This window comes from Pseudoliparis swirei, chromosome 16 (assembly GCF_029220125.1).
Source record: "Pseudoliparis swirei isolate HS2019 ecotype Mariana Trench chromosome 16, NWPU_hadal_v1, whole genome shotgun sequence".
In the NCBI taxonomy this organism is placed as follows: Eukaryota; Metazoa; Chordata; class Actinopteri; order Perciformes; family Liparidae; genus Pseudoliparis; species Pseudoliparis swirei.
Window position 1 is genome coordinate 12998195 of NC_079403.1, and position 20978 is coordinate 13019172.

At 41.3% G+C, this 20978-nt stretch overlaps 1 protein-coding gene across 1 annotated transcript; it reads left to right on the forward strand.

Moving 5' to 3' along the window:
• Positions 1-1642: 1642 nt before the first annotated feature.
• On the forward strand, positions 1643-20424 carry bmi1a (bmi1 polycomb ring finger oncogene 1a). The gene is made up of 18 exons (XM_056434704.1): positions 1643-1916; positions 2758-2869; positions 5284-5347; positions 5446-5480; positions 6164-6224; positions 6309-6365; positions 6462-6515; positions 8463-8518; positions 9887-10278; positions 13726-13860; positions 14018-14114; positions 14668-14723; positions 15806-15853; positions 16562-16670; positions 17365-17410; positions 17707-17805; positions 17991-18071; positions 18849-20424. Exons 1-18 carry the CDS (start codon positions 1778-1780, stop codon positions 19230-19232), a joined length of 2025 nt encoding a protein of 674 aa, XP_056290679.1. The 5' UTR covers positions 1643-1777; the 3' UTR covers positions 19233-20424.
• Positions 20425-20978: the final 554 nt, after the last annotated feature.

Below are 20978 nucleotides of genomic sequence, written 5' to 3' on the forward strand. Positions count from 1 at the left end.
ATATATTCACAGGAACACAATATGAATGAAAAGTAAACAACTTGTGGTCAGCTGTGCAGTTGGATGTAAACAAATGTGGCTGAAGATTAAGTATCGGTGACTGTATTGTGTTAATATACATCCTCTTTTCGATGTTAAGAGCTCCACTTTTATTTTGAAGGAATTATTGAGAAGCCGCATTTAAATCTTAGAATTATGAATTACACAGCTGCATCCGGTCTTTACAGTTCATACAGTACGTGTGTGTAGGAGACATGTCTGTTGCAAACATTTTTGATATAAGTCATGTGACGCAGGTTTGCAAAGAAAATATCTGATCATGCAACATGACTGTTAATAAACAGAGGAGGAGACGCGGTGACAGGGGGATGCACATCACGAGAAGAGTCATGTCTTGGAGGAAACACCACAGCGTCAGGGAGACAGTCTCGGCTAATCTATTTCACAACGCGACCGTGGATCTCAAATGGACTTTGGACAAAGCGCGGAGTCAGAGGTCAGTCCGATAGCCGCTGCGTGTGGCCGCGCGACAGACTGCAATCCGTCTCGTCTCGAGGTGAGCGATATGCCGACGACGATCTCGCAGAGGGGAAATGATGCAGCCTCAAATTGGCATCGCAGTTTATAAAAGCGGTGCGTGCAGCTCCGACTGGCAACATTTAAAACCATAAATAGTTTTTCCTCCAACAGTTTAACACGTTAACTGCTGCCGGAAGCAGCAAGAGGATCTGCACTCAAGAGTTATAACGTCAACATGCAATATAACCTCCATCCATCCATCCATTATCAATACCGCTTATCCTCATTAGGGTCGCGGGGGCGCTGGAGCCGATCCCAGCTGACATAGGGCGAAGGCAGGGGACACCCTGGACAGGCCGCCAGTCCATCGAGCAATATAACCTCAATTCTTTTTAAAAAGAAAGGGAAAAAAGAAGCAACTCATGCAAACTTTCTCTTTCAAAAGTGCACTGTTTGTTTGCCAATGGAGGAACAATGTCCTCATGTATTCGTGATAACGTGACCCATAGGATTTATGTTTTTCTGATTGTTTTGGGAAATTTTGCAGCCCAGTGAAGAGGCAAGCATGCATGCACCAGTTAATAAGACAGTCATGTATTTTGTCAGGACCCTGTGGAGTTCGTTGTCGTGGTCTAGACTGCAATACAAGAAGACCTGCACATGCAGGGGATTACAACAGAGAATCATATCGACAACACGGTGTTTCAGGTAAGGGTTAGGCACCGTGATGAGTGCAGCAACAATGCATTATGCTTTGGATGTGTGGTGCCTATCACACAAGTCAGCTGTATAGTTGTACAAACAGGATCATGTTGTGCATCCTCCACAATCCAACCTTCAAATGCCTGAAAAATACAGGCAGAAACTGTCGGTGGATAACTGTAGCCATTAGACATATATTAAAATAAATGTGGATTACAGGTGTATCAGATCGCAGGTTTTCAGTGGGACCTCTTCTATAAAAGGATAGCTGCGTTTCAGTTTACCGAAATATGCAAACAACTGCAGAGACAGTGGCTATTAGATTATTTAATGGCACTCAAAATCCGGTGCCCAGGAGAGACAACGCAATATGAAAACCACCGCACAACCCTAAAAAAAACATATACTTGTCGACCCCCAGGGATTTCTCCACATTGCCAGCCGCAGCTCTTATTGTGGTCTCTCCTCGGCTCCTCCACTCAGCCCTCTGCAGCTCCACAAGCTACATCAGCTGATCCGTCACGTGGTGTGGTGGAGCGGGTCACCCGTTTGCAAAATGGAGTTGTCTGAGTCTGTGCAGAGAGGGCTGCAATCTCTCGCCGATCCGTCCGCCTTCGACCAGAGCAGCTACCAGGCGCTGGTGGACGTGTCGTTCCGGAGCCTGCTCTCCTCTCACGCCGACCCGGGAGTCCTCGGTGAGCTGACTCGCGACGCTTTTGTCTCCGCCGCCGCTTCCGGTTCCTCCGCCTGTGTGGGTGCAGCGATGGAGCCGCCTCGATGTTTGCGGGATTTTCTCTGCGCCCCGGCGCGCTGCGAGTTGCCGTGAATCGGTTCCCCCGCGTTTAGGATCGGATCTCTAAGGAGGCGGAGAGGTTCGGCAGCACGCCGCCCATCAGCCGGGCTGAAGCGGGCTGGGGCGGGCTGAGCTCTTCCTGCTGCCTGCTTTACATTCTGCAGCGTTTCCCGTTAACATGTGCGGCCACTCGGGATGCCGTTTGTCATTCAAACATATGACATCAAGTCTACCCCGAATATTAGAAAGGCTATGTCCGACTCTTCCAGTCTCCACAAGTCACAACCGACCCATGGAGACACGTCCGATTGTTCGCTTCAACCGATCAGATCTTTGAAACCAGCTCATTTGCATCTGGCGCTAGGCTAAATATAACTAGTTCAAAATGACAGCAGACTTGGTAGCTCCTTAACTAACCCTGTCATGGCTGCTTCGGTCACACACACCATATGTTGTCCAACTTCTGCAGCATTCCGACTTGGCAGAATGACATAGAAAGTGAAATGTTCACCATACACAAACAAACAAAGGACCCCTGGCTGATGCAGCTGAGTGGCCATTCACATGCAAATCATCATTGATTTCCATTCTACACGTCAATCTAGAGAGCACAAGTACGGATCGCAAATCTAGCCTCCATCAATTATACCAATTAAACGCGTATGTTGTGCCCATTGAGAATAAAGGCTGCTCGTCAAGGCTGCAGTGTGGCATCCTCATGCCGTCTGTTTGTGTTCATACAGACCAGCCCGAGCTGAAGCAGGTCGACCAGATCCGGCTCAAACAGAGTCACACTGCGGCGACCACCTTCATCCTGGAGGCGGTCAAACAAAACGCAGACGAGCCCACGATAAGGTAGGCGACGTCAGACAGAAGGTTTTATGTGACATCGTTTTGGGATCAACATATTCTCGTAGTCAGTATGGCTCTTAAAATGGTGCCGATGTCCCACAGTGTGACAGGAAATATCTGGCATAGTGTTTAAACTATAACACTCCTACAAAAGACACACCGTGTACATTTAAAATACAGCAAAGCCAGTTAATTAGCCATACTGTTGATGTGTTCTGTGGTGGTGAACCACAAGTTCATAAAAAATAGGCAAGGTTATTGTTAGTTTGGGGGAATTAGCATTGTTAAGAAACTTTTCAAATGAGCTGCAAGTTGCATAAAATAATAGGCACCATTGTGATCAATTCACTTATATATACAGGACTGTCTCAGAAAATTAGAATATTGTGATGAAGTTCTTTATTTTCTGTAATGCAATTAAAAAAAAAAAAAAATGTCATTCTTTCTTCGTTCATTAAAAATCAACTGAAATTTGCCTTTTTTTTATTTATTTTTGATTATTATGGCTTACTACTTAAAAAACTCAAATATCCTATCTCTAAATATTAGAATATCATGAAAAAGTATACTAGTAGGGTATTAAACAAATCACTTGAATTGTCTAATTAACTTCAAACACCTTTTTACTTGGTCTGAGGAATTAAAAAAATTTGAGATAGATAGGATTTTTTTTCTTTGTAGCTGTAAATCATAAGCAATATTAAAAGAATAAAAGGCTTGCATATTTTCAGTTGATGATGTGAATCCAGAATGCATGACATTTTTTTTTTTTTTTTGAAACAGAAATAAATAAAGAATTTTATCACAATATTCTAATTTTTGTATATTAGGGCTGTGAAACGATTAACATTTTTAATTGGATTAATCACAGGTTTTTGTGGATTAATCATGATTAATCACATATTACCGATATTCTCGGTATATTTTGTGAGAACATAGAGATTTATGACAAAAGACGGATATATACATTTATACATTCTTCTATACAATGGTGCTGCAACTCAGCAGTTATTTAGCAGTTTTCTTCCATATGGAACATTAATACATCTTCATCCTAAACAGAATGTTTAACCCTCCTGTTACCTTTCGGGTCAATTTGACCCCATTCAATGTTTAATGTCGGTGTTCTTTGGGGTCAATTTGACCCCAGGCTGTTTTTCACTGTGTCAAACATATCAGAAATATCAACTTTTTATTTATTTAAAGGGCTATTTAGGTAGTCAACAAACAAACATAAAGTACCTCACACTTAAACTTGGGAAGCAATATTAATTCTAATAATTTTCTGGAGGTTTTAATTGCTGGGGTCAAATTGACCCCGAGGGTAAAATATGTTCGTAAATGTAAAGGTAACAGGAGGGTTAAACAGAGCATTTTTCTCTTGTTTGTCAACCATTAACTCCACCATGATACAATCTAAAGGTGGACAGATTGACAAGTGACTTTTTTTGCTCGGTCCCGATGCGCGCGCACGGAGCTCTGTGGCGAGCGAGACGGAGATCGATAAGTGTTAACGCAACGCGTAGAGACAGAAATGACATGCTGCTGTGGAGATACGATCAACAACAGACGTTTAGTTTAATAAAAGAACAAAGACGTGCTATAGAGAACATGTCAGGGGGCGGGCCAATCTCTTTAATGTCATGCGATCTACCGACACTACGCCGCGATCGACTGGCAGGTCGCGATCGACGTGTTGAGACCCTGATCTACAGGAAGTAAAAGTCGTAACAAGGTTTCCGTAGGTGAACCTGCGGAAGGATCATTACCGATGAACAGACCGTCTGCATGAGAGCGGACAGAGTTCAGATTGAAGTGGTGTATTGGAAGCTCATTTTGCAAGTGACTTTTTTTCGTCCCGACGACCAACAACAGACGGATTGGAAGCTCATTCTGCGCATGCGTTAAATGCGTAAAAAAAAAAAAACTAGTTAAACCTGTAATTGGATTAACTGAGTTAACGCGTTATTTTTCACAGCACTAATATATATATATATATATATACGTTTTGCTCTTCAGTCAAATTAGCAGAGGGGAGATGGATCAGAAAAAAGATCATCACTAAAGTTCTTCTCGTGTGCAGAACAAACTAATATAGAGCTAAATACTCATTCAGACTTCTGGAATAGTTTCTTTGTTCTTTTAGTTTTCTTTTTCACTTCTTTAAAAAAAGGTTGTCTTGTATTTCTCTGCATTCTGAAACATCATTTTAAGTGATAAACAATCGTTTGTTAACTTAACTTCAATGGACACATCAACATTCATTCCTCTACATTAGTTCCCCTGTCATCTTTCTGTCACTCTTACATGTGTTAACATTTAAAATGTAAATGTGTCGAAAAACAAGAAGCATTAATACTGTTAAGTGTTAAGTCAATGTAGTTTTGTGGAGTCTGATTAAAGTGTTGTTCTTGCAGCTCCTGCCTCGAAGAACTCTCATTCAGTGCAGAGCGAATAGAAGTGTTCTATAGCACACATCAGGTGACAGCTCTAACAATATAATATTTATGAAATCTTATTGTGTTCATGTCTTGTGACTGTGGCTTTATTAACTCGTTAATCCATGCTTTGTGTTACAGAAACATAGAAAGGAACTCGAGCGTCTGTTAGCAAGGTGAGTGACATGTTTAAAGCTGCGGAAGAGATGTGTGGAGGTCATCCAAACTGACCTCCAAGATGGAACTGCAACATGAGAAAATAATTAAGCTGCAATTTAAACACTGAATTATAACTGGACGGGTTTGTTTATTGGACAATCGGAACGTCAACGTGTGTCCTATAAAAAAAAATTTAGTCGACTCCACATCACTTATGAGGATTATTAACATGCATCAGTGTTTTTTGAAAAAAACACGGATCAATTTAAATAGTTTGACGTAACTTTAAAGAATTGGATTCGCCGAAAATGGTTAAAGCGCAAACGCCGTTGTTGCTTCAGTGGAGCGGAGTGTCGAGGAGGACTTGGAGTGTGATTAATGGCAGTGTAAATGCTTAATGACGCACTATAAACAAAAGCTCTTTGTGAAAGAACCAGTGTCTGCAAACGGATTTTAAATAGTTTCACACAAAAAACGCGGAATGTTTTTTAATTTCACAAAGAAGTTTGACTCGTTAAACTTTTAAATAACCTCAAATGGTCTTTTTTATGAAATACTGCAAGGCTTCGAGGGATCCGGCAAAAAAAAAGTCACATGTCTGAACTCCATTTTCAGAACACATTTCTGCGTTTTCTCCATAACGTTGGTCCTTAATCGAGTGTATACAGAGCAACCGTCTTTTTTGTCCCCCTCCATATAGCATAGGAAGGTGTCCGCCTCAGATCAACGACGCGTCATGGCGTCTCCAATACCACGTGAAGGTACACTTAACACGTTTTGGAGCACGTGTTGTCTCTTTGTTTCACCTTTTCTTGCGCCAAACCAAAATGTTGTTTCCCCGACAGAATGATCAGATCGATAAGGTCAACGAGCCTTTCTACTTGATTGCGTTGAACACAGAGGTAAGAATGCCATTGTTATACCTCCACTATCCTGGATGTTCCTGCATGGGTACTTTTGTGCGTAAAATAGCGATCCCGTTTATTCCCTTTTATTAGAATAAAGGATCATCGGAGGATATCAACTTCACCTGCACAGTGGAGCAGCTACAGGTATTGGAATTATTGGTCTCTTTTATCTCTGTGTTCTTCGTCTGATTATTATGCTCCAATGTGAGGCAGGTTGCCATGATCCAACCCTGTATCACAAAAATTACGTTCCCCCAGACCTAAAATGCAATTTGCAGTTACTTTTGACTGAAACGCATTTCTCTCCAAATTACGTTTGACTGAAATGCGTCTCTGATCAACGTATCTTTGCAGTTTGTTGTCTCTCTTTTCTACAATGCTGTTATGAATTGTAAAAAGCGTCCTATAGTCTTATTTATTATTATTGTATATGTTGTTTCGCCTGCGTATTATGACAGCAATAAGCGTTGTAACGGATCATATGAATTGGCGTGGAGACTTACTGCTGGTGACTCTCCTTTATTTTCTTTCTCATGACAATACATTAATAAAACTCGTAAACTATCACCACCTTAACAGAGTTAGTCCCATACGGGTCCAATCAACTATTACACTTTTTATAAAATGCGCATCTGTCCGCAATCTATACCATAAAGTTCGCATTTTAACCTAAAAAAACAGTGCGCTTCCTTTTAACCTTTCAAAATAAAAGTCCGATTTGTCTGTTAAGCGGAAGTAGTATACAACGTCTATATTTATTCAAACAATACAATATAAATCATATTTTATTAACAATTCCCAAATTATTTCCCAGATTTTTCCGGATACCTGCTCTTTTTGTTTGATGAGAAGTAAACACGCCTGTAAATAACCCCATGAAGGGTTTATTGTTTTGAGTTGTTTGACTGTTTAGCATTTTCCTGATTGATTTTGATGTATGCCTTTTATATTGTATTGTTTGAATAAATATAGACGTTTTATACTACTTCCGCTTAACAGACAAATCGGACTTTTATTTTGAAAGGTTAAAAGGAAGCGCACTGTTTTTTTAGGTTAAAATGCGAACTTTTTGGTATAGATTACGGACAGATGCGCATTTTATAAAAAGTTTAATAGTTGATTGGACCCGTATGGGACTAACTCTGTTACGGTGGTGATAGTTTACGAGTTTTATTAATGTATTGTCACCTAAAGAAAGAAAATAAAGGAGAGTCACCAGCAGTAAGTCTCCACGCCAATTCATATGATCCGTTACAACGCTTTTTGCTGTCATAATACGCAGGCGAAACAACATATAACATAATAATAAATAAGACTAGAGGACGCTTTTTACAATTCATAACAGCATTGTAGAAAAGAGACAACAAACAGCAAAGATACGTTGATCAGAGACGTATTTGTAATTATAATACGTCAAATACAAACGTAATCTGGAGAGAAATACGTTTCAGTCAAAAGTAACTGCAAATTGCATTTTAGGTCTGGGGGAACGTAATTTTTGTGATACAGGGTTGCATGATCACAGGTGTTTACGCACCAACCGCCTCCTTAAGAATAAAAGAAAAGAAAGAAGTAGACTTAGCTGCTCGCTCCAGTGCAGTTTCCTTCCTTAGACGTGAGCAGTTTCCAAAGAAAATAAATGTTTTAGTGTCTGATTATAGCTGTTCATTTGACATAATAGGCTAAATGAAAGGTCTTTAACTTCAACCAAACATTAATTATAAAATAAATGACCCAGAACCAGATTGCATTGATGTTCTAGAAGAAGAAAAAATGCTGCGTGCATTATCCAAAATCCTTTTAACATCCAGCATGACCTTTGCTATTTGATGCTTCTGTTTATGTGACGTAAGGGCTGCCCTGATCATATGGCTGTGCTGCATTCCTGATGTCCGATATTTGATTAAATCAATTTGGACCTACAGTCGAATGTCCATCAGTGTCACGGCAGGCAGCATGAACCCTTTCTTTATTCTCATTCATAAAGAGTCTAATTAAATGCGTTCATATCATGTTGCATAACTGGTATTTTAGGGTATATCTTACCGGACATGTTCCTATTGGAAATGATCAATGGTTGCTTACTTTCAGGATTTGGTGGGAAAGCTCAAAGACGCTGCCAAGAGTGTGGAGAAAGCCAGTCAGATGTGATGCCGGGGTCCAGTTTCCTCAACCTTTCGGCACCACAGAGCACTGAAGTTCAGCAGTTCCCATCTCGTTATCTCTTTCTTTATAGTTTATTTTGTACCTGCGATTGACATGACCTGCATGTATACGTGAGAGACAATTATCATTCCTACGTGTGTGATTAAATTAAAACAGAAGAAAATAATACAATACACGTTGTGCCTTGAATAATTTCCCAACTTCATGTTTCTTTATAAATTGCCATTTGGTGGGAACATGTTTTTATTTATGTTATGTGGTGTCATTGCTATATTGCGGGTTTGGTGTCAGATGTGTGAAACAATTAGTTTGAATCTGGAGCCATTAACGTAAGTGACAGTCAACTCTGAATAGGATTTGTGTATTTTAGTTTCACGACGGCAGTATTTCGTTTCCTGCAGCATGCGTTGCCACAATAAGCTCAGCGGCTTTCTGGAGTCGTCGGACCGATGGGAGAAAAAAAGAACACGAACAGAACCTTACTTTTTTATTTTATTATCGTTAATGCTCCGCAAGAATCGTCCTCCCCTTTTTAGACTTCTTGAATATTTGAGCATCCACCTCCCAGCTGAAAGTTCAAAGCTCCTCAGCTGAAGCACCGCGGCTCGGATTCCATAAACATCCGAGATGCCTTCATGTTCTGGCGCTGGCTGAAGGAGAACGGCTCAAATTCATCAAGTGGAAGTTGCGACGCATTCTTCTTTCTTTCTTTTTTGTGTGTTTGACACCAGAGCCATTTGTCACACGGACGTGTTCTAACCGAGTGCCTGTGGTCTTTTCAAGCAACGATGAGCCACGGTGAATGAGGTGGCGCTCCAGACAGAGTTCTGGAGAGCGGATTGAGACACTTCGAAGGTGAAAACGACACGTAAGCCTGCGTATACGTACATGTGTGTGTGAGCGCGTGTGCAGCATGTATTTTTAACATCAGAGAGACCAGGGGACGCCATCATTAGCCTACTTATAGACGCCTCCAACAGTGCCATTAGAGCGCCAGTGGGATACATATTAAGTGAACGTATTGTGCATTTTTGCTGCAAAAGTGCATCAAACTGTATGCGTGTGCATTATGGGTTATTTTAAATCGTGCGTCACCGCCTCCATTAGAAAGAGCATACACCGACAGTAATTGTGCGCCTCCAAGCAGCTGCCTGTTGTCCTTTCAGCTCCAGTGAAGCACAGACTGCCGAGTTGTTTATGACACTGTGCAGTCCAACGGCTGTTTAAAATGTGCATACGCTGGTTTTGTGCGTTATGATCGTCTATATGTCATGCGTAGTACGGGAGAAACGGCGTACACCGACAGTAATTCCAAGGCGCCCTTAAGCAACGAGACCACGTGACCAAAGCGGGGCGGTCGAACTACAAGCCATTTTAGGGACGGTGTTAGTTTCACCAGAGCACACACACACTGCTGCATTTTACTGGGGGCTGAAGCGGATATTTTGGAGGCAAAGTTGTCGGCGCCGAAGTGCGAGCCTTCCCGAGCCGAACCCGGAGCCCGGGGCTCTCTCGAAGCCGAGTATCGGATACGTTCACAGCGCGCGCGCGGCGAGGAGAAGAGCCGTTTTATTCGCACATCTGAAATGCGCTCCGGTCCGCCGTGCGCTCTCCGCCACTGACAGCGTCTGCAGCCTGCTTCAAGATGGCGGCTCGGCTCCTATTCATTTTCTGCTGATCGCCTCCCAACTTTCATTGTCTATTCGCCTCAAGACCCACCGATTCCCAGCTCAGCCTCCAGGTATGTCTTATTCGATATCGTCTCTAACTAACGGGGCCGGAAGGGGAGGTTCGGGTCGGCGCGTTCGTGAGGTTTACACGTACCGATCCAGCGGTGGATGTGAAGCTTCGAACGGTGGCTGCAGCGATCACCGACGTGGAGCTCTGTGTGTGTGTGCCTGAGCTCTACTTTTTTTGGGGGGGCAAAACAAGCTCCGCGCTCGGGCACCAACGCGAATTAAGATCCACACACACCCGCTGTTGCATTGCAGACTGCTGAGTGATGTGTCCGTATAAGTTGATCTCGGCCGGGGTTCGCGTTGCGACGTTTGGATTTATGTAAAGTGGCAGAGTTTAGGCGAGCCAGGCTGGGTTGGCTGAGATGTTCCCAGCAGCAAGTGCTCCAAACGGTCCGTCTGCGCTCATATTTCCATCCAGCGTCTTCATGTTATAGAGTCTGGATGTTTAGGGTGTTGTGGACACGGTGCTGTGTTGCTTTCGGCTGTACATGACTCGATGCTGGATTTATTAACTTAACTTGGGCTGCTCCCATAAACGTGACGAGGAGGCAACTCGTTTATGTACATGAATGTTTGATGACGGCTGCTTGGTCAGCGCCGTTAAACATGTCCTGTGCCTCCTTTATGTCTCTGAGTATGTTTGGTTATCATAATTAAGAATGATGGTTGGGTTTTTGTGAAAGGAAAAAAAGAAAAGAATACAGGATACAAAAGGCTGGTTGTGTCTCAAGCAGCCAACGTATCATTTTGACTTTGGCGGTTATGGCCATGCATAGTTTGTTGACGTTTAAGATCATTATGAATTTCCATATTTTCACCTTCCTATGGCTGAAAGCTGGCGCCCTTGTGTGATTGAATCTAGTGCTACAGGCAGACATGAGCCAAGGGGTTCCCTCTTGGAGGGGATACGAATTCTCATTTTACTCCTGAATGCTGTTGGGCACCCTGTGTGTGCTTAACGAGTTAAATGTTGTTCCCCCTCTTCAGGGTTGCAGGTTTGTGATGAGATGTTACAGCGCATGGTCGGCTGGATGGTTCACTTTACAGTGAGCACGTTAACACACCCAACCAAGCTTAATCGTGTTTGTATTGACTTAAATAAGTTTCAGCCAATTGGGAATATTTTTTTCGAGATTTTCTGAATGGACTGACTGCGGTTAATGTGCCGATTTTAATTGGATTATTTCCAGCTGCTATGGATTTACGTGTGAGGGGAACCTTTTACAAAAATAACTGCTCTCATTTGGGAATAGATGATGGTTGGGTCATTGCAAGAAGCCGATCTCCTCATTTGTGTTTTGCCTTATTCAGACACTTAACGATTCGGTTCTGAATAATGGGTGATGCGCGTGCAATAGCGACTCTATAATTAAACAGCATATGAAAAGAACAAATAGTCCATGTCACGTAAAGCCTGCTCCAGTCCGCGTTTCTTTATGGGGCTCTTGGGCAGGCTGACATGGTGTTTACTGGTTGGTGCTGAAGAGACTCGGAGGCGTTCGTTCCCTCATGAACTTCTGTACGTTTGCATATGTGGAGTGATGGACTCCGAGTCTTTTATCAAGTGAGCACGCAGCTCCCACAGCACAGAAGAGGAGACCCGTTGTCCAAATACAGGCCGATTGGTTAATGACGCAAGCGGGCTCCCTGCAGAGGGAGACGTTATCCATCATCCGTGATGCGTGGAGTCGGAGTTGAGGTCCAAAACGTGCACCCGCAGTGGCCGGCTCTGACGGCCATGAGGTCGGAGCACAGAGCGGCCCGGGTTCTGGCATGGTGCCGGCTGTGGCTCCATAAAGTCACAGTGGGATAAAAGCTGTCGTCACTGTCCAGCCCATGGCTCCCAGTTAGACGTGTTATGACTGTTTTATTTCATTCAAAGACACCAAATGGGGCACTTGAAGCAATTCTAGCTTTTATTAATACTCCCATATTTAAAGCCTATACATGTTCCTATTGGTAGAGTACTCCAAATGGAACAACGGGGATACTTTGGTATTGTGGGACTTAATTCAGCTTTTGAGTTGCTGTTGTTTTTTCATAACCGCGGATTCGTAAAGTTGAACATCGGCCCAAAGTACCAGCAGCGCGGACGTTTTAAGAAATGGACCTTGCGAGGGGATAAATAAGTATGATCTGTGTGCGCTTCAACTTCAGCAGCCGCTGCGGTGTTGGCGCTGCGCTGCGCGGGTTCTCGCGCACACACCACCGACTGTACGCAGCGTAAAGCGAGCGGAGATTATTCTCCGAGTCGGACGCGCGCCGCCGGCTCTCCGCGGTCCACAACCATTTGGCGATTTGGCGTAAACGCGTCGGATGTTTGCTTTTTATTGGCTCCCCGGTTCGAAGGAAACCCCGCAGCCCATTGTGCCGATACGGGCTTTTTTCCCCTTTTTTTCTTCGTCTCTCCACAAAATGGCAGCCGTGCTGTCGGCAGCCTGGCAGTCCAGCCGCTGTGTGCGCGCGGAGGGACGGGCAGCCCGCGGTCCCTCCGCACTCCCGCTCGCAGTGCGGCTGCTGTGGTTCTAGATCCTGCCTCGTTCTGCTAGCTCGATCGTGACCAGCCATGTGGGGCTAAAGAAAAGCGAAAAGAGTTGTCATAGAAACGCCCATGTCCCCCCCCCCCACCCCACCCCGTGTGATACACTTGACGCCGTGTCGCCCCCCCCCCCCCCCCCCAACATCAACACCCCGAAGCGCCAGATCCCCGAACCTAATATTGTTTTCGCGATTTTTTTAGGTGCACGTGCAAGTGGCGTGGATAGTTCGATGGAGAAACAGATTATATTTATTATTTTGAAGGTAGCCTATACATTTAACACTTCACTGGTCCGATTTGTTCCATCGTTAGACTATAGATTTCTCTCACGTATAAAACTGCAGTTTTATGCTCAATCGCGTGCCGCACACGCGTCTCACTTCATCGTATCCATCTCGCCCGGTCGGGCAGAACTTGTCCCGAACCCTGACCCCTGGAACCCAGAAGGTTCTTTTGTTGGAGCCGAGAAGCCGTCTGCGTGAAGCCCGCATGTGGTTCGACCTGTGCCGCTCGGGTTCTCGTGATGTCGCCGTGTTGGTTTCAGATTAAGTGGTGGAGAGGAGGAGGAGAGGAGGAGAGGAGGAGAGGAAGAGAGGAAGAGAGGAAGAGAGGAGAGGAGGAGAGGAGGAGAGGAGCACAGAGCTGCATCGACCTCAACGTGATTGATTTATCGCTGTGTCTCGGTCAGGTGACTTCCGTGGCGCTGCCGCCTATCAATCTGCCACTGAGCCCCCTCCCCCCTTCTGGTTATTATTTGATTAGCATAAAATATTATGTTTCCTTAACACAAGTCAAACAAATGGCAACCTTTTTTCCAAATGGCCGCGTCGCGTTGTAAATGATGAAGCCCTCTCATGTCTCCTCCCGCTCATGCGTTGTTCTGACATGCTCTTTTCCCCCTCCCACGCAGGATTGTTGTTCTCCTCTCTCAACATGCATCGGACAACCAGGATAAAGATCACGGAGCTCAATCCCCACCTCATGTGCGTCCTGTGTGGAGGATACTTCATAGATGCCACCACCATCATCGAATGTCTTCACTCATGTGAGCAAACCTACATCATAGCAATGGCTGTTCTTGTGTCTGTTAACATGCTGGTGAGATTAAGCCCACCATCACCCAGCTCAGGGTGGATTCAGGATGCCCTTTCATGTGACATGACGTTTATGTGTTTTTCTTCTTCTTTTTCTATGGTTTGCAGTTTGCAAGATGTGCATTGTGCGCTACCTGGAAGCCAGCAAATACTGTCCCATATGTGATGTACAAGTGCATAAAACCAAGCCTCTGCTCAACATTAGGTGAGTAACAATGTATTTCTCGGTTTTCTTTTATTGTTTTTGAATACATTTTTTCTTTATTGTTCTCCAAGGAATCTTTCTCTTTTAATATACAAGTTTAGTGAGTGTTTTGTGCCCCATCATGGGTTTAATGTATGCACCTTTGTGTTCTTCTAATATTATTTCAATGAGTGAAGACTTTTTTTATTGTATATTGTAATGTTTGGCAGCTACAACAATAGTTTCAACATGCTTTGTTTCCCTTTGTGTTGTTCCTGTTTGTTTCCCCGCTGAGCGGCTGAACAGTGATTATGGTTTTAAAGACGCACAGAACATTACAGAGTGAGATTGTTTGCAGCCTTCATAAGCGTCTCTTAGATATCTGTGTGTCATGCAGGCTGAATGTATAAATGTAAAACGTTAAGCAAAACATTTACAAACAAGGAACCTATACTTTGCTGCGACATGCTGTGTCTTCATCCTGAGATGAATATAGGCACAATTCAACCATTTGTGAGTGTTGAGGATTTCTGTATATTAATGACTTGACTGAAGGTTCTCTTCGTCTTTCTAGGTCCGATAAAACTCTACAGGACATTGTGTACAAGCTGGTCCCTGGCCTCTTCAAAAGTAAGAGCATGGCTAGTCTCTGACATGTGTTTACTTTCTGTCTCTGTGTCTGCACCCTTTAGAGCTTCACTTTGACTTGTTTCATGCAGTCAGCCAGCAAAGCACGGGAGCTCTACAGCGACTGTATTTCCTCCAAATGAGAAGGGAATAAATAGGAATGTATACTGTTTGAATCCATCGTCCCGACAAAAGAAAATATAATTTTTTTCAATATGTTCATAATCTGTTTATACATTTGGTTCTGGGGTTACGGAGATCTGTTGTCTTAATGAGATCTGTTTTCTTTTCATGGTTACTTTGGAGTGCGCTGCTTTTGTTTGGTGTAATTCTGTTTGCTGATGAGCCAACCTCTCGAAACAAGTCAGGCAAAAACTCCCTTTTGTTTTCCTGGCTCACCTCATATACAGGACTGTCTCAGAAAATTAAAATATTGTGATAAAGTTCTTTATTTTCTGTAATGCAATTAAAAAAACAAAAATGTCATGCATTCTGGATTCATTACAAATCAATTGAAATATTGCAAGCCTTTTATTCTTTTAATAGTAGGGTATTAAACAAATCACTTGAATCGTCTAATTAACTCGAAACACATTTTCAAATGTTTGATTTTGTTTTGCTGTTATAAATCTTTTTTTTTACTTGGTCTGAGGAAATATTCAAATTTTATGAGATAGGATTTTAGAGTTTTCTTAAGCTGTAAGCCATAATCAGCAATATTAAAAGAATAAAAGGCTTGCAATATTTCAGTTGATTTGTAATGAATCCAGAATGCATGACATTTTTGTTTTTTTAATTGCATTACAGAAAATAAAGAACTTTATCACAATATTCTAATTTTCTGAGACAGTCCTGTATATCTCACTCCTATAAGTAGTGTGTGATTAAACAGGTGGGGCAGGTAATAGCAGAGGCTGTTTGTGTTTTTGTTTTTTTGTCCTGTTTGGAAATCACCCATAAAGTTGTCTTTCCAAATGTTGAAATTTTTCCGTATCTACCACTATTCTTACATAATAATAATTAGACTTATTTCTATGTTAAACCTGAACAGACTTGTAATTGCTTCTCTCCCTGAATGTCCTCAGATGAAATGAAGCGGAGGAGAGATTTTTATGCGGAGCACCCTGTAGATGGTGAGTTAGAAAGCCTGTGTGTGTATACAGGACTGTCTCAGAAAATTAGAATATTGTGATAAAGTTCTTTATTTTCTGTAATGCAATTAAAAAAACAAAAATGTCATGCATTCTGGATTCATTACAAATCAACTGAAATATTGCAAGCCTTTTATTCTTTTAATATTGCTGATTATGGCTTACAGCTTAAGAAAACTCAAATATCCTATCTCTAAATATTAGAATATCATGAAAAAGTATACTAGTAGGGTATTTAACAAATCACTTGAATCGTCTAATTAACTCGAAACACCTGGAAACACATTTTCAAATGTTTGATTTTGTTTTGCTGTTATAAATCTTTTTTTTAACTTGGTCTGAGGAAATATTCAAATTTTATGAGATAGGATTTTAGAGTTTTCTTAAGCTGTAAGCCATAATCAGCAATATTAAAAGAATAAAAGGCTTGCAATATTTCAGTTGATTTGTAATGAATCCAGAATGCATGACATTTTTGTTTTTTTAATTGCATTACAGAAAATAAAGAACTTTATCACAATATTCTAATTTTCTGAGACAGTCCTGTATAGCTTTATTATTTTATTCCCTTTTTATTTACCACAGCCAATGTTCCAAGTTATATTTTGACTCCTATTTATTATTTTTAAAATTAAAATAAAAAATGCAATTTTCTCATCTTTACTCATCTTTCTTTTTCTTTTTCGACAGCCTCGAATGGATCAAATGAGGATCGTGGAGAGGTGGCAGATGAGGACAAGAGGATTATCACAGATGATGAGATCATCAGCCTCTCTATTGAGTTCTTTGATCACTGCAGGTAGACTTTTGAGGTTTGGTTGTGTCCCAGTAATTATTTATGCTTTATTTTTGTTGTTGTTGTATAGTTAACTGATTATTTAATTTAGTTACAGTGGTGAGCAAAGCCATGATTATAATGACGTAATATGCTTTCGAAAACATCCAAGAATACATACCATCATGTATTTGATCAGCTGTTGTTTAGATCTGACAGACATATTGTCTCGCATAAGATGCTGCATCATAGTGGTGCTGGACCGATCAATAGCTCTGGTAACCAGCATCGTGGTCCTTTTGTTCTCCAAGCTTATTTTTCTCTGTCCAGAATAATAGATATCCAGGGCAGAACACTGCTAAATGAGTAAAGTTATGTCATGAATACACATTTTCTCCAGGTTAAGAATTGAGCCATTGTGTCAAATAATTACTTGATATCACTTTTTATTTATTACTGCAACTGAAGTGCATTGAATGGGTTGTGCCTCACTGTTTAAGACTTAATAAAATTATTTCAAGAGTTACTTTTTATTTCCAATTTTAATAAGTAATAAGCCTCAAGTATTGTATATGTCAAATATAGCGAAACAATATGTACATTTTTGATCATTAACTATCCTTTAATTTATTGTGAATAATACATGCATGTGTTATTCAATATAGGTCTGAAAACACAGCTGTAAAGTATACATATTTTCTATTTGAATTATTTGCAGACTGGGAGGTTCGATGGAGGACAAGCAATCTGAAGATCAAAATATGGTAAGAAATGTGGCCACATTATCTGCCAGTGTTTTTATCTTGTTTACATCCTTTACAACAACAACAACATATTAAAGGGACTGCAGGCCCATTTTCTTCCGGCAGCAACTGAGTATTTCGTGTCCATCTCTGTTGTGAAATCTGACACATTTTAACTTCACATGGTTTCCTCTGAAGGGCTTTATTGTTTGTTAAATGTTTTAAATGTCTTTAAAGATTTAGATCCATTCTAAATCAATATACTCGTTCACAGCATCTTGTGTTTAAATTTGAAATATACTTTCATAATTGTGCAGATGGCAAACAAAAGGTACCTGCAGTGTCCAGCAGCCATGACCGTGATGCATCTGAGGAAGTTTCTGCGCAGCAAAATGGACATCCCAAATGCCTACCAGGTCTGTATGGATACATACATGTTTTTTGGCTACATAAATTGGACATTAAAACTGTGTTAATATAATTGTGTTGATCCAAGGGAATTGTGATATTATACTTATTTCTAAATATTATTTAAATGGATGTTTAGGAACTGTTTTATTAAATGTACTCTTTTTTTCTTTTCTTCCTTTCTTCCATCTAGGTTGAAGTCATGTATGAAGACGAACCTCTGAAAGATTACTACACTTTAATGGACATAGCATACATATACACTTGGAGAAGAGTAAGAGATATATTTGGTCAAAATAAACTTTATTTCTGTTGGTTCATCTGTGTTTATGTTGTCGAAAAGTCGTAAATCAAATGTTCTTATTTGGTCCGGTAATGTATTGTTATGATAAGTCCTCTATTGTCAAATACATGTTCTAATCATGGCTTATCAACTGGATCATATGCAGTGTTAATTAATGACCAAGACAACCAATGTTGTTCTTAAAATGAGTTAATTTACAAACTAATTAATAGAGCTTCACGTGTTGAGATTTAAATGAAATCCAAAAGGCTTTATAGGCCCTGCACTAAAAACAATCCATGTGTTGAATATGGGGTTCCTCCCCTTTTGTTGGTGGTTGTGACAATAATGTGGTAGATTCTTTAAATATGTTTATCTTTTACTCTTTTAATTGTAAAATGCAGTCAGACAGGAGGCTGTTGGGTTAGTTTAGGGACAATTAAAACAAAATGTGAGTTGTAGGCCACAAGGAGGTTATTTCCTTTAAAATGGAAAAAAATATATTGACCTGAATATATATATTTGATTATTGTTAAGACGAAGGATTCACCAGTCATTCGGAAATATTTTGTCCATTGATGCAAGAAACGAATGTGACGGACTGTATTTTGAAATGGGTTGTTTGGACAAATTAATTTGGTTAATGCTGGTTCGTAACTTCTTTAAAGTGTGGAGAAGGCTGTGTTTAACGTTGTCAGGTGATTGATTTGGTTTTAAACTCGATAGTTCTTTTATTTTATGACCTCTTTATTCCACCCTTCCTCACAGAACGGCCCGTTGCCGCTGAAGTACCGAGTCCGACCCAACTGTAAGAAGATGAAGGTGAGCCACGCGCAGCAGGAAGGCCAGAACAGCGCGAGCAGATCCGGTCCCGAGAGCGATTCTGCTAGCGACAAAGCCGGAAGTCCCGCCGGGGCTCCGTCCACGTCCTCCTCGTTGCCGAGCCCCGGCACGCCTGCGCAGTCGCCGCACCCCCAACTCCCGCACGGCCCCATTAAAGTCAACGGGACACCGGCCGCCGCCGCCCCTCCGCCCCCCAGTCGGCCCTTAACTCAGTTCAGCGGCGGCGGCGGCGGCAACAACAACAACAACAACAACAACAACAAGCCCCGGAAGGTCTCACTGAACGGCTCGTCGACCTCCTCCGGATGACGCGGGACTCCGGACGGCCGACGCCAGACTCCGCTAACAGGCCTACTATTTTCATGCCAACGTAGTTCCATTGTATAGACAATGGTATCTCTTTTTCTCTCTCCATCTGTTATTCTAAATATTATGGCATCACGTGTAAGTTCATGACGTAGTGGAGCCGGAGACGTTTGAAAATAAAAGGAACAAGGAAGTCTGATGGCTTTTTAAGGCCTAATGGAAGCAGATGTTGATGTGTGGGAAAGAGATGGACAAGCATTTATCCCCCTTTTTAAAGCTACATCTTTATTTTACAAAAGTGACTGAAGATATACTTTTTATATTTTCTCCTACATTTTTCAGATTTAAACGTGTTTTATCATGATTTATTTCATGTGTGTTGGGATATTTTTAAACTGTGTTTTAAACATGCATGCTCATGATAACACGTTTTTCTTTTATAAAAGAGGATTCTGTGTATTTGCCCCAAGAAGTCTCGTTTTGAGGGGGGTTGTTGTTGTTGTTGTTATTGTTGTTGTTTTGGAAGCGTTTCAGACGTCAATCGTGGTCCGAGGAAGGGAGCATGTTTGTCTGGCGCTGTTGGCTTCATGGAAAACATGGAGGGAAAAAACAACTTTAAAATGGCCTTTTACTGAGAACAAAAAATCAGTTTCTTGTATAGCTGCAGTGGAATCGGATTCCTTATCCACCACGACTTCAACGCGTTTTAAGCAGTTTGAGCGAATCCACGTGTAAATATAAACAAAATGCATATTTAATCAGCGATGGTGTTACTCTCTTATTCCCCTTTTTGTTCAGAGGGAATGACTTGGGCTCCTGTTCTGCTCCATGTCATGCTCAATGGCAGACGTGTTGACGTCTCCCGCGTGTTTTCCGTATTTGTATCGCTCGATTGTATGACAACCTATTGTATTGTTACTGTTGCACAGTATAAAACAACTAAATAAAACATTTTACACTTACTAAAGACTTAAGTTCGATTGTCTCTGTGCGACGGAAGCTCCTGAGTCGGTCTGGTGTTTCCACATCGACGGCAACCAAATAAAGGAATACTTGAAATGGCAGAAGGTGCAACATATGTCTGTGAATCGGCAGCGATGTGTAACTCGGTTAAGGAGGCCGGCGATGAACAGCTCGGAGGTGTGTCACGTGATCCAATCATGTTTCTGAATACATTAAATGAAGATTGAAGCATCTTTGCGCTTGGTTTTGTATTGGCTATTATCACACGGTAATGGCATTTACTTCACTAAAATGCAGCGGATTTAATGGGAAATTATAATGAAGGACGTTGTCTTATTTATTTACGAGACAACTATTTATTATTGTATCTTCCATAATTTAATTCCAGTTTGATTTTCATTGTCACGTAACGCTGCCTATCAAGTGTGATCAGGCATTTTATGATTATGCCTATCTTGGAATCGTCAAAGCTCCTAAACTACAATTAAATACATGAATTAGCTTACGTTTGGATAATTCTTTTTCTTTTTCAAAATTTGATTACAAATAATCATTTAAATAATATAAAATATAAATATGATTATATTATAAAACGATTAACGTATAGTTGTGAGTGGATGTTTAAACCACTCAAAATATGTGTTTAATGAAACGTAAACATAGGCTAAAAAAATAAATAAAAAATAGGCCTAAATCTGGCATTCAGAAGGGTTTAAGAAAGTGCCTCTATCAAACAGATTAAAGAAGCAACATATGATATCAGATTGGAGCTATCGGTTCCTTTTA

Coding starts and splice junctions, on each gene's coding strand:
- bmi1a (XM_056434704.1), top strand. CDS start 1,778: ATGGAGTTGTCTGAGTCTGTGCAGAGAGGGCTGCAATCTCTCGCCGAT. Junction 6,516..8,462: donor GCACAGTGGAGCAGCTACAG/GTATTGGAATTA, acceptor GCTTACTTTCAG/GATTTGGTGGGAAAGCTCAA. Junction 10,279..13,725: donor ATTCCCAGCTCAGCCTCCAG/GTATGTCTTATT, acceptor CCTCCCACGCAG/GATTGTTGTTCTCCTCTCTC.